Source organism: Megascapheus bottae, chromosome 17 (assembly GCF_031878675.1).
Source record: "Megascapheus bottae isolate mThoBot1 chromosome 17, mThoBot2.hap1, whole genome shotgun sequence".
In the NCBI taxonomy this organism is placed as follows: Eukaryota; Metazoa; Chordata; class Mammalia; order Rodentia; family Geomyidae; genus Megascapheus; species Megascapheus bottae.
The window spans coordinates 50,713,071-50,728,994 of NC_143525.1; the positions used below are offsets into that span (position 1 = coordinate 50,713,071).

A 15,924-nucleotide genomic window follows, 5' to 3' on the forward strand; every position below is an offset into this window, starting at 1 on the left:
AGGACAACCAGTTTGGAAAACAGTCTGACAGTTTCTTACAAAGATAAACACACCTTACCACACAATCCAGAAACTGCTCCAAGCAATGTGGGAAAAACAGGTCCACACTAAAACCTCAACATGTTTATTTATTTATTTATTTATTTTGTGACTCATGGGGCTTGTACCCGGCCTGGGCGCTGTCCCTGAGCTCTTCAGCTCAAGGCTACCGCCCTACCCTTGAGCCAAGCCCTACTTTTCTAGAGATTCATTGGAGATAACAGTCTCAGGTCCTTTTGTGCCCAGGCTGGCTTTGAACCTTGACCTCAGCCTCCAGAGTAGCTAGGAGGACAGCGTGAGCCACCGTGCCCAGCGTAAAGAATGCTTATTTTTATTTTATTTATTTATTTTGCCAGTCACAGGGCTTGAACTCAGAGCCTGGCACTGTCCTTGGACACTTTTTGCTCAAGGTAGAGTGCTAGCTAGAGCCCGCCACAGCACCGCTTCCCTTTGTTGTGTGTATGTGGTCTTTGTGCGTGCTCGGTGAGATCTACCACGAGGCCACACTTCTAGCCCAACAACATTTATTCTTAATCACTGAAAATGGGGAAGAAACACCATATCCTTAACGGGTGAAGAAACAAACCATGGCTTGGCGTTCCCATCAGAACCGAGCCAGCCAGGGAGAAAGAGGAACTGGACACTGGCCAACGACTGGGGCGGGGGAGACGTCGACAAAAGGCATCAGCATGGGCTCCCTGTTGTCTGAGGCATTTCTACAGCACACTAGAAAAGGCAACGCCACAGACCTCCGGAGAGGCTCGGGGGAGGTGCAAACACGTCTGGCTGATGGCGGCTCACACCTGTCACGCAGCTACCAGGGGGCTGAGATCTAAAGACCATGGTTCAAAGGCGGTCTGGGCAGATTGTCTTGCAGCTGTAGTAGGTTTCATTGTCCTGAGAAGTTTAATTGACACACAGAAAGCTGGTAGAGAACCAGGTGTGACTAGAACACTGGCTGAAAGCCTAGAGCCCTCAATTCCAACCCCAGGACTGGCAAGAGGAAGGGAGGGAGGGAGGGGGGGGAGGGAGAGGCATGAAAGTATTCAAGTGGGGCGTGGTGGCTCACACCTGTAATCCTAGTTACTCAGGAGGTTGAGATCTGAGGATTTTGGTTCAAAGCCAGCCTGGGCAATAAAGAACGTAATACTCGGGCTGGGAGTTTGGCCTAGTGGTGGAGTGCTTGCCTAGCATGCATGAAGACCCAGGTTCGATTCCTCAGTACCATGTACATAGAGAAAGTCCAAGGACAGTGCTCAGGCCCTGAGCTCAAGCCCAAGAGTGGCCAAAAAAGAAAAAAAAAAAGAAGTGACACTCTTGTCTCTAATTAATCACTAAAAAATGGGAAGGGGTGCTGAGGCTCAAGAGGTAGGGTGGTAGCCTTGAGCTGAAGAGCTCAGGGACAGCGCCCAGGCCCAGAGCTCAAGAAAAGATTCATGGTTTGTGATGATGCACAAAGACATTAACTCATTTGTCAAAACTGGTGGGCTGGGGTGGGGAGCGTGGTCTAGTGGTAGAGTGCTTGCCTAACTTGTCCCCAATTCTGGACAGGGTCTGCTCTTCCTCCACTGGCAGCTCAGGCCCTTCCAGGGAGGGGCTGGGCCCCACAGGAGCAGGAAGAGCAGGAGCCAAGCTCTGTTGGGTCCTGGGGGAGGGGGGCTGTCACCAGGCCCAGCTGCTCCAGGGTGGACCTGCCTCGCTCTAAGGTGACCGTGTCCATCTCCTGCCTGGGGCTGCGGTTTCTGGCAGAAGGGCCTGGATGGACAGACCACATCCCCAGAGACCACATCCCCAGAGAGCCCCCTGTTGCCTGGGCCACTTCTTGTCCTTCGTCCCACCCTAGCCCCAGGGCGGCCCTGGGGAAAGGTGGCCTTGGCACACAGCCACTTCTCAGAGGAGGCATCTCTCTGGGACACGCGGTGGTCTCTAAAGACTTCCTCTCTGTGACAAGGGTCCGGGACGCTGGGGAAGAGCTGCCGCTGTCAGCAGCAGGAAATGGACAGCCCTGACGCCTCTAGCGCCCCGCGCCTGGGGCGCCTCCGCTCCTCCAGGCGGGAACCCAGCAGAGCCCGGGGGGCGGGGGGTGGGGGGGCAGAGGACCATAGGTCTCAAAGGTGATGACCTTTGAGAAAATCAAGTTTAGAAACACTGGTCACAGTCTGGAAACTTGAGGGAATGGCTCATTCATCCCCGCCCCGCCCGCCCCGCCAGCCTCCTTCAAGGGCGACATAGGAAGGAGGAAAGTCGCCATTTGCAGCCTATTAGGAAAGAGGGCACTGGAGGGCCAGGCCCGGCTGGCCTCCCAGCCAGGCTCACGCAGGCCATCACCTGTGGTATTCCTGCTGGAGTCACGGAACCCAAGTCAGACTAAACTGGCCCATGCAGACACTGACAGGAGATTCAAGAGCCTGCAGAACCAGACAGACCACAGGGGGCTGCTGTCAGCTACCTCCTGCCTTCCTGTAGAAAGGAGGAACTGGCAGGCCAGAGGGATGAGTTCGAGCCACATGCCCGAGTTCCAGGAGACAGGAGGGTGAAGAAGACCTGAGCCCAGCCCACAAAGTTAGCTGAAGAAGCAAAACAAAAACAATGAAACACTCAAAAGCAAAAGAAGGGTGGGAGTTCGGCCTAGGGGTAGAGCGCTTGCCTAACTTGCATGAAGACCCGGGTTCAATTCCTCGGTACCACATACATAGAAAAAAGCCAGAAGTGGTGCTGTGGCTCAAGTGGTAGAGCTCTAGCCTTGAGAAAGTCCAAGGATAGTGCTCAGGCCCTGAGTTCAAGCCCCAGGATGGGCAAAAAAAAAAAAAGCCAAAGAAGCAAAATTATAGCTCAAAGTCTAGGCAAGCTCCAGACCTTGATTTCAACCCCCAGTAACTGCTGAAAAGGAGAGAACCTGGGTGCTGTGGCGCACCCCTGAAATACCAGCTCCTCACAAGGATGAGGTCTGAGGATCACAGTTCAAAGCCAACCTGGGCAGGAAACCACGGGCGCACACACACAATTGTAATGAGGACACTGGAGGTAGGACTCTGAGGAGACAGGGCAGGGTGGGGTTCTGGCCACGACTGACCATGTAACCCTGCCATCAGTGCAGCCCTGGGTGGCGCAGTCTGCATGGAGATTCTATGTCCTCTGCTCTTGCAAAGCAAAACAGACTCTTAGTTCTCTCCCTCTTCCCTCCCTGCCCTCCTGGTCTCCTGGTCCTAGGGCTGGGACTCAGAACCCGGGTGATGTCCCTGAATGTTTGTGCTCAAGGCCAGCACTCTGTGACGTGAGCCACAGCCCCCTTCTAGAGATGCGTCTCCTGGACTCCGCCCGGGCTGGCTTTGAACTCCAGTCCTCAGATCCCAGTCTCCCGACTCACTGGAATTACAGAGAGAGCCGCTTCCTGTCATCTACACATCCAGGAGTGACGTCCAGGCCTCGGGGGCTGCCACCCACTCCGGATGTGGCCAGCTGGTTCTGTCCAGAGGTTTGGTCCCCTCTGGAGCAGGCAGAGCCCAGCCCTCCGCGCCCCTCCACCCACAGGCCAGACTTCCAAGCCGGGATCTTCCATTTGTGTCCAGGCCATGGGACATTGGCAGCCACACCTCAGAGCTGCCAGCCTGCCCAGCACTCACTGCCCTCCTCCCTCCTCGCCCAGGCGAGACCTCTGTACCTTGTTCCCTGTGCGGACACCTCTGCCTGGCCCTCACAGTGGGGAATTCTGCTGGAGAAACCTCCTGTCCTGCACTGCTGCTGTGCCATTCGGTGGCCTGGCACGACCTCACTGAGGGATGTGCCTTCCTCGTCCCACTCCCCTCCCAGCTGCCTCACTCCTGCACACCCCACTCACAGCCATCCTGAGAAGTGGGGTTCCCAGCCCACACAGCCCTCCACTTCCTGTGGAGCCAGTGTAGACACCACTGGTGCATGAAGACCTGGAAAGACTGGAGCAGAGGGGCCTGGAGGGGTGGAGCCTCGCCCAGCCCCAGCCCCCCAAGGGGTGGAGCCCCACTCTGACCCAGCCCCCAAGGGGTAGCCCCTGACCTGTGTCCCTTCAGATGAAGTTCAGAACTCTTACCTCCCTAACCCTGGGTCCAAAAATCTAAAGCAACTGAAGAGGCTCTGGCCACCCCCTGACCAGGCCAGCTGTGGGAGCAGGCCGGCACGCCCCAGCCCAAGGTTCATCTTGCAAACCAGGAAGCCATGGCAGGGTCACCATCCTAGGCCCTCAGGACTGAGGCCAATCTCATGGCTGCTGGATAAATCCCATCTTCAGCCCTGTTGTGAAAGCAGAGAACCCATACCTGCTAAGAATGAGCTCCTTGAACAAGTAGTTTAAAAAACTAAAAAATCTCAACAGGGGGCCAGAGATGGCCTAGTGGTAGTGTTTGCCTAGCATGCACAAAGCCCTGGTTCCATTGCTATACCACATACACAGAAAAGGCTGGAAATGGTTGTGGGTCAAGCCGTTCAGTGCGTGCCTGGAGAAAGCTCAGGAGCAGTGCCAGTGCCCAGGCGAGTTCAAGCCCCGGGACTGGCAAAGGGAGGGGAAAAAAAAAACACCCAGAAGCAAGGACCCTAGCTACTCAGGGAATGAAGTTCTTCAGCTACATCTCCACTAAGTTAAAAAAAAAAAAAATGGCAATGCTGGGTGTGGTGGCTCAGGCCTGTCATCCTAAAAAAATGGCAATGCTGGGTGTGGTGGCTCAGGCCTGTCATCCTAGGTTCAAAGCCAGCCTGGGCCCAGAACGACCTGAGACTCTTTTTTTTTTTGCCAGTCCTGGGCTTGAGCTCAGGGCCTGAGCACTGTCCTTGGACTTTCTCAAGGCTAGAGCTCTACCACTTGAGCCTCAGCACCACTTCTGGCTTTTTTCTACATATGTGGTACCGAGGAATTGAACCCGGGTCTTCATGCATGCTAGGCAAGCACTTTAACCACTAGGCGAAACTCCCGGCCCCGACCTGAGACTCTTATCTCCAATTAACCTCAGAAAATGGGAAGTGGTGTGACTCAAGGGGCAGGGTGGTAGCCTTGAGCTGAAGAGTTCAGGGGCAGTGCCCAGGCCCCAGAGTTCAAGCCCCATGACTAACAAAAAAAAAATAAAAAGATCAACAAAGATCAAAAAGACAAGAATGACCCCAGCACCTGTGGCTCACACTTGTAATCCTACCTACTCAGGAGGCTGAGATCTGAGGATCAAGGTTCAAAGCCTAGACACAGAAGGACTGAGACTTATCTCCAATTAACCTCTAGAAAAAAGGAAGTGGGATTTGGCTCAAGGGTAGATGGTAGGCTTGAGCTGAAGAGCTCAGGGACAGTGACCAGGCTGTTGAAGTCCCATGTCTGATTCCTCCCCCCCCCCCAATAAAAAGGTTGGAAGTAGCAACTCAGGACTGGTACGGGAAGAAAAAAAAATCAGATTTTGAGGTATTGGGGCATGTCTCCTTGCAGCTTCCAGTCTGCAGGAGTCTCATTCTAGACCTGCCAAGCACAGAATGCCAAGCCCCCCAGCCCTCCCCACAGAAGAGACAATCCTGTGTACTGCAGCACTTTTATTTCTCCTTACACAATGACGTGTTGCTGGGGCCTAATGTTCTCACGTAACAGTAGAAAACCAAAATTTGTTGTCATCTCTTAAGGAATTGAGTACAAAAAACCTTACATAAATTAAATGAATAAATTTACAGGTGTAAATGCAAACCGTTTCCAACTCAAGGCAAGTAACAACCCACAGCGCTCGGGAGGGAAACACCAGTAAAGAACGGAAACTGGGTTCTAAGGCTCGGACTTCCCCACCCAGTGAGAACTGGCAAGACTGAAATGACAACTGGTTCAGGAACTCTTGCCAGCCTCTAGAAATCCTGGAACCATCAGCTCTGACCCGTCAATACCCTGCCCAGATACACTGCACTCCAGCTCCAGAGCCACCAGGCCTGGGGCTCTCCCACAGCGAGCTCATGTTAGCCATGTGACCGAACCACGTGGGCTAAAAGGCTTAAATCAAAGATATGCACAGGGTATTAAACATATACCAAGGGAACAGTAACTTGAATACAAGGTCAAAATCAGCAACAAGTTCTACAATCCTGTGCTGATTCGAGGACAAATTTCTTTTCAAAGGCTTATTCCAGTCGTGAGGCCAGCATGAGGTGCCTGCGTTCGCCAGGGCAGACGGGTGCTTCAGAATCAGCTGGTGCAGCAGGCGCCTGGCACCTGCTCAGTCCATCTAGAAGCATTTGCGGTGGACGATGGAGGGGCCCGACTCGTCGTACTCCTGCTTGCTGATCCACATCTGCTGGAAGGTGGACAGCGAGGCCAGGATGGAGCCGCCGATCCACACCGAGTACTTGCGCTCCGGGGGGGCGATGATCTGCAGGAGAGGAGAGGCTGTGAGCAGGCAGGCCGGGGGGAGGACCGAGGGCCTGGTCCTCTGGTCCTCCCGCCCCCCCCCCCCCCCCCCCCCCGTCTGGCCAGCCGGGCCTCACCTTGATCTTCATGGTGCTGGGTGCCAGGGCCGTGATCTCCTTCTGCATGCGGTCGGCGATGCCGGGGTACATGGTGGTGCCCCCGGACAGCACCGTGTTGGCGTACAGGTCCTTGCGGATGTCCACGTCACACTTCATGATGGAGTTGAAGGTGGTCTCGTGGATGCCACAGGACTCCATGCCTAGAGAACAAAGCCCTCAGCTCTGCAGCTCGGCCTGGCCAGGCGGGGGCCACGCCCACCCTCCCTCAGTCCTCACCCTGCCCCCCCCAGGGGGGGGTCTCTCCAGGTGGGGTCACCGAGGTCACCTACCCAGGAAGGAGGGCTGGAAGAGCGCCTCGGGACAGCGGAAGCGCTCGTTGCCGATGGTGATCACCTGGCCGTCGGGCAGCTCGTAGCTCTTCTCCAGGGAGGAGGAGGAGGCAGCCGTGGCCATCTCCTGCTCGAAGTCCAGGGCGACGTAGCACAGCTTCTCCTTGATGTCACGCACGATCTCGCGCTCAGCCGTGGTGGTGAAGCTGTAGCCCCGCTCCGTCAGGATCTTCATGAGGTAGTCGGTCAGGTCCCGGCCGGCCAGGTCCAGACGCAGGATGGCGTGGGGCAGGGCGTAGCCCTCGTAGATGGGCACCGTGTGCGTGACGCCGTCGCCAGAGTCCATGACAATGCCGGTCGTCCGGCCCGAGGCGTACAGGGACAGCACGGCCTGGATGGCCACGTACATGGCCGGCGTGTTGAAGGTCTCAAACATGATCTGGGGTAGGGAGAGAAGGGGGTGAGCGCGGCGCCCGGCTGGCCCGGCCCGCCCGCATGCAGCATGCACGAGTGGTGAGTGAGGAGTGAGCAGACAGAACGCAGGCAGAACCGCACACACGAGAGACCTGGAGGCTTCAGGAGGGGAATGAATGCCCGCCAGGAGAGGAACAGAGCCTGGAACACCAAAGAGACCTTGCGTGTCAGGGCGCAGGGCCCGGGCCCAGGGCCCGGCCGGGCGCGGGGACGGCCCAGGGGGCGCAGCTACCTGAGTCATCTTCTCGCGGTTGGCCTTGGGGTTCAGGGGGGCCTCGGTCAGCAGCACGGGGTGCTCCTCGGGGGCCACGCGCAGCTCGTTGTAGAAGGTGTGGTGCCAGATCTTCTCCATGTCGTCCCAGTTGGTGACGATGCCGTGCTCGATGGGGTACTTCAGGGTCAGGATGCCGCGCTTGCTCTGGGCCTCGTCGCCCACGTACGAGTCCTTCTGGCCCATGCCCACCATGACGCCCTGCGGAGGGGCGGAGGGGCGGAGGCTCAGGCGGGGGGTCGGGCCGGCCGCCGCCGCCGCGCCGCGCGCCCGGCCCGGGGCCCCCACTCACCTGGTGCCGCGGCCGCCCGACGATGGAGGGGAACACGGCCCTGGGGGCGTCGTCGCCGGCGAAGCCAGCCTTGCACATGCCGGAGCCATTGTCGATGACGAGCGCGGCGATTTCCTCTTCCATGGCGACCTGTACACGAGGGGGCGGCTCAGGACGGGGCGGCCGGGGCGGCCCGGGCGCCGCGAGCCCCGCGGGCCGCCGGCATAACCGTCCGCAACGGCGGCGGCGCCCGGCCCGGCCCCGCCCGGCCCGGGGACCCCGCGGTGGTGGCGGTGGCGGCGGCGGCGGCGGCGGCGGCGGCGGCGGCGGCGGCCCGGGCTCCCCACGGGGCCGGGGGCCGGGGCGGCGCGGCCCGGGCGCGGCGGACTCGGGGCCCGCCCCGCGGGGGAAGGGGCCGGCGGGGACGCGGGCTCGGGCCGCTTACCGGTGGAGGGCGAGGCGGAGGCGCGGCGGGAGCTGGAGGAACCGGGCTGGCGGCGGCGACTGAGACCGACCGCGGCCTCCCCCGCCGCCTTTTAAGCGGAAGCGGGCGGCGCGCGCGAACGGCGGCGCGCGCGGCCTCAGAACATGGCCATATATGGCGATCTTTCCGAAAGCCGAGCGCCCATTGGCCCGCGCGCCCGGGACACGTGGGGCCCCCGCCCGGCCCGGCCCGCCCCCCGCCCGCGCGCCCGCCAACCGCCCCGCCCGCCCGCCCCGCCCCCGCGCGCGCGCGCCCGCCCGCCAGCCCGCCGGCCGCGGGCCCCGCTGCGCCCCGCTGCGCCCCGCCCCGCCCGCTCCGCCCGCCCCCGCTGCGCCCCGCCCGCCCCGGGACTGCCGCGCCGTGTGCCGGCCCGCTGCGCCCCGACCCTGCCGGGCGGGCCCCGGCCCCGCGGACCCCGCCCCGCCGCGGGCACTGCGCGCCCTCTGCTCGCGGGGACGGAGGCTCCACGGCAACGGCGAGGAGGACCCTGACCCCCGGCGCGCGGCCGGCCCAGCCCGGTTCTCGGCTGCCGCCTCGGGTCCCGGCAGCCCGGCTCAGGCCGCGCCGCCCTCCCCGGAAGCCCGCGCCGCGCACCTGTCACCCTGCGCCGCGCGGCCCGAGCCACGCCCCGGGCGCCGCGGGCTCCGGGCTGCGGGCGCCGCCCGGCCCTTGGGAGGTCGTGCGGGGGGCGCGGAGCCCCCGGGAGGGCACGCGGAGGCCCGGCGTGGCCGTGCGCAGCGGGCGGGGCCTGCGGGGGCCGGGGGTCCGCCGGCTCCGGGCGCGCACGGGGCCGCGCCCAGCCTGGGGCCGCCGTCGCCCGGACTTCCGGGGACCCCGCTCGCCGCCCGCCGGGGCCGCCGCGGGCGCAGCCCCGGGGCGCGGGGGGCGGCGGCGCGGCGCGCGGCCATATTTGGGAAGCCGGCCCTGCCCCGCCCGCGGGCCCCGCGGCCGCCTGAGTCACGGGCGGACGAGCGCCGGGCGCCGCCGCTCCTCGCCTTATTTAGTCACGCGGGCCGCCCATTGGCCCTCGAGACAAAGGGGCGCGGCGGGCGCGCAGGGCCGAGGGCACCGCCGGCTCCCCAGCGCAGAGCTCGTCCGTGCGTCCGCGGCGGCTCCTCCTTTCGGGTTCTGCTCCCTGATCTGCAGCCCCAGGCCCCCGGCTCCCGCCCGTCCCCGCCTCCGCCCACCCCACATCCCCACCCCTGACTCGCCCAGCTGCTGTGGTGGACCCTGCGCTTGGTCCCTCGCCGTGGCCGCCGCACCCCAAACAGCCGGGACACAAGGTCAAGGTGGACCTCCCCGTAGGGGGCCGGCCGCGCGTCCCCTCTGAGGACGGGAAGGTTTGTCACTTGCCTGTAGTGCAGGCAAACTCCAGCTGAGCGCTGGAGGCTCAGGCCTGAGATCCTAGCATCCTAGGATGCCGCCTCAAAGCCAGCCCCAGCCAGAGAGTCTGTGAGTCACCTCCACTGAACCACCAGAAAACTGGGAGCCACTGCACCTCAAAGTGACAGGGTGCTGCTCCTGAGCAAGAGAGCTCCAGGTTCAAACCCTAGGGACTGATGAAAAAGAAACAGAACGGAAAAAAAGTAAACTTACGAAAAAGAGTGTTCCTTCTCTTTGCTTGCTTGTTTAGTTCCCGGGGTGTTCAGGGGCCACGCTCTGTTAGCTGAACCCTTTTCCAGGGCCCAGAGGGCCCTAAGAGCCACCTTGTAGGCAAAAGCCATTTTACTTGGCCCCTCAACCTATCTGTTCTTGAGTGTGAGCTCAGGAATGGGGCCAGGAGCCGGGCGCAGTGACTCACACCCATCGTCTTAGCTACTCAGGAGGCTGAGATCTGAGGATCAAGGTTCAAAGCCAACCCTGGCACCAAAGTCAAATTTTAATAAGACTTTTGTCTCCAATTTATCACTAAAGAACCAGAAGTGCCGCTGTGGTTCAAGTGGTAGAGCCCTAGCCTTGAGCTGAAGAGCTCAGGGACAGCTCCCAGGCCCGGAGTTCAAGCCCCACAAGAAAAGAAAAAGAACAGGGTCAGGGTCCCTTACTCTCTCTACCCCCTTCCGCCGAGGTGGAAGCCCTGCGGTCTGCCGACTGGTGGTGCTGAGTGGATGCAGTCTTTCCAGCTACCTGGAAGGCAGAGCCACCCCAGGGGTCTCACCAGGGAAGCTGGGGGAAGCCAAGGCCCTGCGGTGGGTCAAGACTTACCACACTGCAGATTGGAAGATTCTGGAAGGGCTGGGTGGGCACCCTGGCACCAGTGCCAGGGCCGGCTCTGCTGGCCTTGTTTTCTAGGAGAAAGTGGGGGAGCTGTCGTGTGCAGGGCTGGGGCCTGGGTGGGGCTGGGAGCTGGACCCTTGTCTGGAAGCAGCCCTCAGAACCTCCTCGGGCCTGGCGCCCTGGGTGTGTGTGTGGGGGGTGAACAGGCACTGTCAGGCCTAAGGCTGGTGGCTGTGTCTGAGGGCCTCACCCCAGCCCCCCCAGGTGCTCTGAGGCCCTGATGTAGTCTGTGCCACCTGCTCCCCAGCCCCCTCCCTTCACAAAAGGCAAGCTCTGCAGGAAGCTGAAGTCTTCCCCACCTCAGCCCTCAGAGCCAGCTGCCAGCTGCTTGCTACCCACCATTCACGTCTGCACCTTACTCACTCGCCTCTGACCACTGTCCGGCTGTCTCTTTGCCCCAAAGTGAGCAGAGTGCCACTGCCTGTGGGGACATCCCCACGGGTGGCCCTGTCCTGTCCCCAGCACGGGGGCCCAGGGCCCATGGCACAGGCCTGCTTGGAGAAGTTGGACCCCTGTGTGTGGAGCAGGCCTGCTCACTGTAGGTGGGGCTCCCAAGTGGGCTGGGATGGAGAGTCCTGGCTCGGGAGCACTGAGGGACAGAGGGGACCAGAGCCAAGGAAGTGGAGCAGCCTGAGCCATGACTCCCTCCTCGGGACCTCAGGATGGCCGCTGCGCCCAGCGTGCAGGAAGGGGCCCTGAGGGAGGGCTGATGCCCTGCTGAGCCTGGCTCTCGGCCAGTCCCCGCATCTAAGTGCTCTCCTGTGGTCTGGGTGGTGCCTGCCCACACCCCTGGTCTGCTCCAGTCTTCCTATCTCCCAGGGAAATCTTTGCCGCCGAGGACTCAGTGGGTCTGGCTAAAATGACACAGCAGTGTGGGCAGAGCAGGGAGGCTGTCCAGAACAGGTTAACTTTTTCTTTTTGCCAGTCCTGGGCTTGGGCTCAGGGTCTGAGCACTGTTCACTTGAGCCTCAGCACCACTTCTGGTTCTTTCTACTTACATGGTACTGAGGAATCGAACCCAGGTCTTCATGCATGCTAGGCAAGCACTCTACCACTAGGCCACACAATCCAGGCCCTCTTTTTTTGTTCTTGCGGGACCTGAACTGAGCCTGGGCGTTGTCCCTGAGCGCTCCCGGTCCAGCTCAAGGCCTATACCCCTTGAGCCATGGTACAACTTCCATTTTCTGGTGATTAATTGGAAATGTAGTTTCACGGCCTGGCTTTGAACCTCGATCCTCAGATCTCAGCTTCTTGAGTAGCTAGGGTTACAAGTATGAGCCACTGCACCCAGCTTCTTAAAAACAAAGCAAAACAAAACAAGAAAACAGTGTTATTTTGGGGTGATGCTCAGAGGGTTGTAAGTGTGTGAGCATATTTTTCATTGGACGTCATTATCCGTCCCGTGTTTTTCACTCTCCCCCCTTCCCCAGGCGAGCTCCAGAGCAGGTTAACATCCTGGTCACTGTCCTGCCGGGTTGCCCCTCTGCCCACTGCCCGGGTCCTCTGTGTCCCTCATGCACAGTGGCCTGTGTGTCTGTCTGCCCAGTGCAGTAGGATTGGGCCAGAGGGGTGGCAGGGCACCTTCCCAGGCCTCACACCCCCGGGGACAGGGCTCCTGGGACATGGACAGTTCTCCCAAGCAGGCCTTGGCTGGGAGCAGAGTCCCTTCCCATGGGCAGGAGCCTGGGCACAGGGCCAGCAGGGGGCGTCCCTGTGTGGGCACAGGAGATGAGGCAGTGACCACACGGTGTCACTCGTGGGCAGGACACAGGCGAGTCCTGGTCTCTGAGCGGGTGAGGAAGAATGCCTCCACGGGACCCCGCTGAGGCCAGGAAGGGTTCCAGAGTCACCGTGCCTGGCTGAGGAGGCCCAGGTATGGCTGAGCCCAGGTATGGCTGAGCCCCGGCCGAGGCTCAGCCATAGCTGCTCTCAGCAGGCTCCTCTGTTGGGTTTGGATGTTGAAGGATTGCCCCAGTTTTCAGACTTGCTAGCCTTGGGGTTTCTAGTGGTGCAAAAGCTCTGGTCTCCCCTCTGCTGACGTCTGGAGGTGCTCCTTCCTCCAGGCCAAGCCCAGGCAGAGGGGCTGGCTGCTCAGCATGTGGCTTTGCACGGACCAAAAGCCAGGCTGCAAGTGAAGCCCAGTGACTCTCACCTGTACACACAGCCCGCTCAGAGAGCACAGCACGGCCCTGAGGAGTCCCAAACGATGATGGGGGCCTGTCCTCCTAGCTACTTGGACACTGCCATCTGAGGATTGCAGGAAAATTACCAGACTCTTATTCTCCAATTAACCACAAAAAGCCAAATGTGGCACTGTGGCTCAAATGGTAGAGCATGAACCTTGAGCAAAACAGTTCAAGGACAGGGCCCAGGCCCTGAGGTCAAGCCCTGGGACTGTGTACGCGCATGCCCACACACACACACACACACACACACACACACACACACACACACACACACACGTCCCTAACATTCCACCTCTAACGTAACGGGAAAAGCTGTGCTGGAGGCATTGCTCAAGTGATGGTGCACTAAAGAGCACACAAAGCCAATCAGCTTCGAGGCTCTGAGTTCAAGCCCCAGTACTAGCCCAGAAAAAGGTTTTAAGTGCTTGGCGCCACCCCTGCTGGAAGGGAAGAAAAGAGCCAGACGACAGGTCTTTTGAGTAGTTTGTAGCTTTTGTGCCTGTGTGCAGTTTTAGAGACCAAAACCCGGGGCCGTGCACCTGCCAGGCACAGGCTCCTGACGGGGCCCAGCCGCAGACGCAGGCGCTTCAGAGAGCTGCCCTGCCGGGCGGTGGACAACAGGGAAGGGCTGGTGGCTTGGACCCCCCCCCCACACCGAAGGGAGCCTGTCACCCTAAACCAGGCCTGCAAGCCCCAGTAAACCAACCTGGGCCAGAGAAAGGGAACTGTGCTGGCCTTGCTGTGCGTAAACGGAACTGCCAGGCGCAGAGCACTCTGCCATGAAGAATTCATGAGGGCCCTGCACACAGCACCTCTGACACGCCAGGCTCAGGCCCTGGCCCAAGGGCGAGGAAGACAGAGCTCTAGTCCGGATGAGGTGGGGGGCGGGGTCTCCCACTCCCCCATGCAGGTCCAGGGAGCCTGGATGCCAGAGGCCCAGCAGAAGTGGGGACCAGGATGAGGGCAGAGATGTCCCTCAGGGCAGGGGTGTGGCCAAGCCAGTGCTCCCCTCCCCTCCCTTCCCCTCCCCTCCCCTCCCCTCCCCCACACAGGGCTGCGGCTCTGTTTCCAGTTTCCAGGGCTAGAGGCCAGCCAGAGGTGCTGCCCTCCCTGTGTACACAGGCCTGTGCCAAGCGGTGCTGCCAGACGTCCAGCCGGGTGCGCGTACATGCTAGTTGCCATGGCCGTGGAGGCCCACCCGGAGGGCTGCACGTCCAGCCCTGTGGGGAGCTGAGAGGACGGTCTGGAGGCCACAGTCCGTTACCTTTGTGTGGCCAGGAGGCCCACGCTTCCGTACCCGAGGGAGGCAGCTCTTCCCTGAGGGCATTCGGGAGGCCAGGGGTCTCTGCTCGGTTCTCTGTGGATGACCCCAGCTGGCTGGCCTCCCACATGGCTGTTGCGGCCCTCAGGAAGATGTGGGTCTGCCTTGGCGAGTAGTGCTGGGTGGGCAGCCGGCCCGGGGGCCGGGTCCAGTGCAGCAGCAGCCACACATATCGCCTGTCTGAGCTCACACGGAGCGCGGCACAGCGCAGGGTGGAGGCCACGTGGCACACACTGATGCCCAGGGTCCGTGTGAGCTTGTATCCTTCCGCATGTGCTCCCGGCTGCTGTGGACACAGTCCTGGGTGGCTGTGCTCAGGCTGAGGTCCAGGAGAGCCTCCAGGGCTACCTGGTCCCGGGCTGCTCAGTCCATCCATCCACACGCGCCTGCACACGCTGGCCAGCCTCACGTGCACAGCGCTGCCTCCTTCTGCAGAGACACGGCCTGTCATGACCTAGAAACCAGAGTCCCACACCAGTCACAGCGACTCAGTAAGCAGCCACTGTGACCAGAAACCTTGCTGTGACAAAAAATGAAGCCTGGGGGCCAGGAGCGTGGCCTAGAAGTAGAGTGCCTGCCTAGCACGCACAAAGACCCAGGTTCAATTCCTCAGTCCTTCATACACCGAAAAAGCCAGAAGTGGTGATGTGGCTCACGTGATAGAGCTCTGGCCTTGAGAAAGCCCAAGGACAGTGCTCAGGCCCTGAGTTCAAGCCCAGGACTGGCAAAATAAAAAAAGGAGCACTGCACAGCACAGCTGAGCCAGCTGGGCTGAGCCCTGGGGCGTGTGGAGGAGGAAGGGGTCATGCAACCCGTGCTTCCCCAGGGAGCCTCCTGGATCCTCCAACTTGAGGGGCCTGAGGGCCTGAGGCGTGGTTTGTTGCTAAGTGCTTATTTAGAAAGCAAAAGGTCCTGAGTTCAATTTCTAGTGCAGCCAACAATAATTAAAAAAAAAAAAAAAAGAATTGGAAGGCCACAGCTGCTTCCGGCTCTGCCACCGACAGGAGACCCAAGCCAGGCCACTTAGCACCTGGTGGCCAAGCTTCCTCCTGCCAACACTCTGCCAGTACCAGTCAGTGCTAGTGACACCTTTACGCCAATCAGAGAGGCAAGACGCCTGGTTCTCTGCAGGCGGCTCAGGGAGAGGACTGAGGAGTGGCTGGGGTCCGTCCACACCTGGGGGGGCACAGCCAGTGCCTGCCCACTGTGAGGGCCACAGAGGCAGAGGCCAACCTGCAGGGGAAGCTGAGAAGAGACAGATTTGCACACCACAGCCTGAGCCTCGAATTGGAGCCGGTTCCTTCCTCTTCCTCGGTGACTGCCAGTGGCTGGCACATCCTCTGCACCTGTGCCGAAAAGGGGCCCAGGCCAGTCTGCCCAGCAGGGCCGTGTGAGGGGCACAGGGGAGGACGGCCGGGGCCGGGGCTGCACGCAGCCCCATGGGCCCTGGTTCCAAGGAGCCTGAAGACAGCAGGCTTTGCTGAGGCGGACAGAGGGCACCAAGTCTGGCCCAGGAGGGCGGCTCGGGTTTCCCTGCTTGGCTCTGGGCCCCCGAGGCAGGTGCAGGATGCCCAGGCAGGAGCTGCACAGGCCCACCGAAGTCCCGCAAGGGTGCCCTTCAGCTCGGAGTTGAGAAGACGCAGCTGGGTGGACCCACAGGCTGGGAGGGGCCAGGACCCAAGTATGGCTGGCTCCCAGCACCTCCAGGCCGGCTGGTCCCTCTGCCTGAGTCCCCGGGGCAGACTTGGCCCTGCACGGCCGCCTGCACCTGAGTCTGAAGTCAGGCCTGGCGCCTGGTGATCTGAGCAGCAGACAGTCC

General features: G+C 60.9%; 1 protein-coding gene across 2 annotated transcripts; it reads right to left on the reverse strand.

Annotated features, from left to right (window-relative positions):
• Positions 1 to 5,565: 5,565 nt before the first annotated feature.
• On the reverse strand, positions 5,566 to 8,368 carry Actg1 (actin gamma 1). Of its 2 annotated transcripts, none has more exons than XM_090351360.1 (6): positions 8,286 to 8,368; positions 7,862 to 7,990; positions 7,536 to 7,770; positions 6,825 to 7,268; positions 6,514 to 6,695; positions 5,566 to 6,398 (listed from the first exon to the last, which is right to left on the reverse strand). In XM_090351360.1, exons 2-6 carry the CDS (start codon positions 7,982 to 7,984, stop codon positions 6,255 to 6,257), a joined length of 1,128 nt encoding a protein of 375 aa, XP_090207486.1. In that variant the 5' UTR covers positions 7,985 to 7,990; positions 8,286 to 8,368; the 3' UTR covers positions 5,566 to 6,254. The 2 variants fall into 2 exon arrangements, with proteins under 2 accessions (XP_090207486.1, XP_090207485.1); XM_090351359.1 differs by having other exon boundaries at positions 6,825 to 7,263; positions 7,531 to 7,770.
• Positions 8,369 to 15,924: the final 7,556 nt, after the last annotated feature.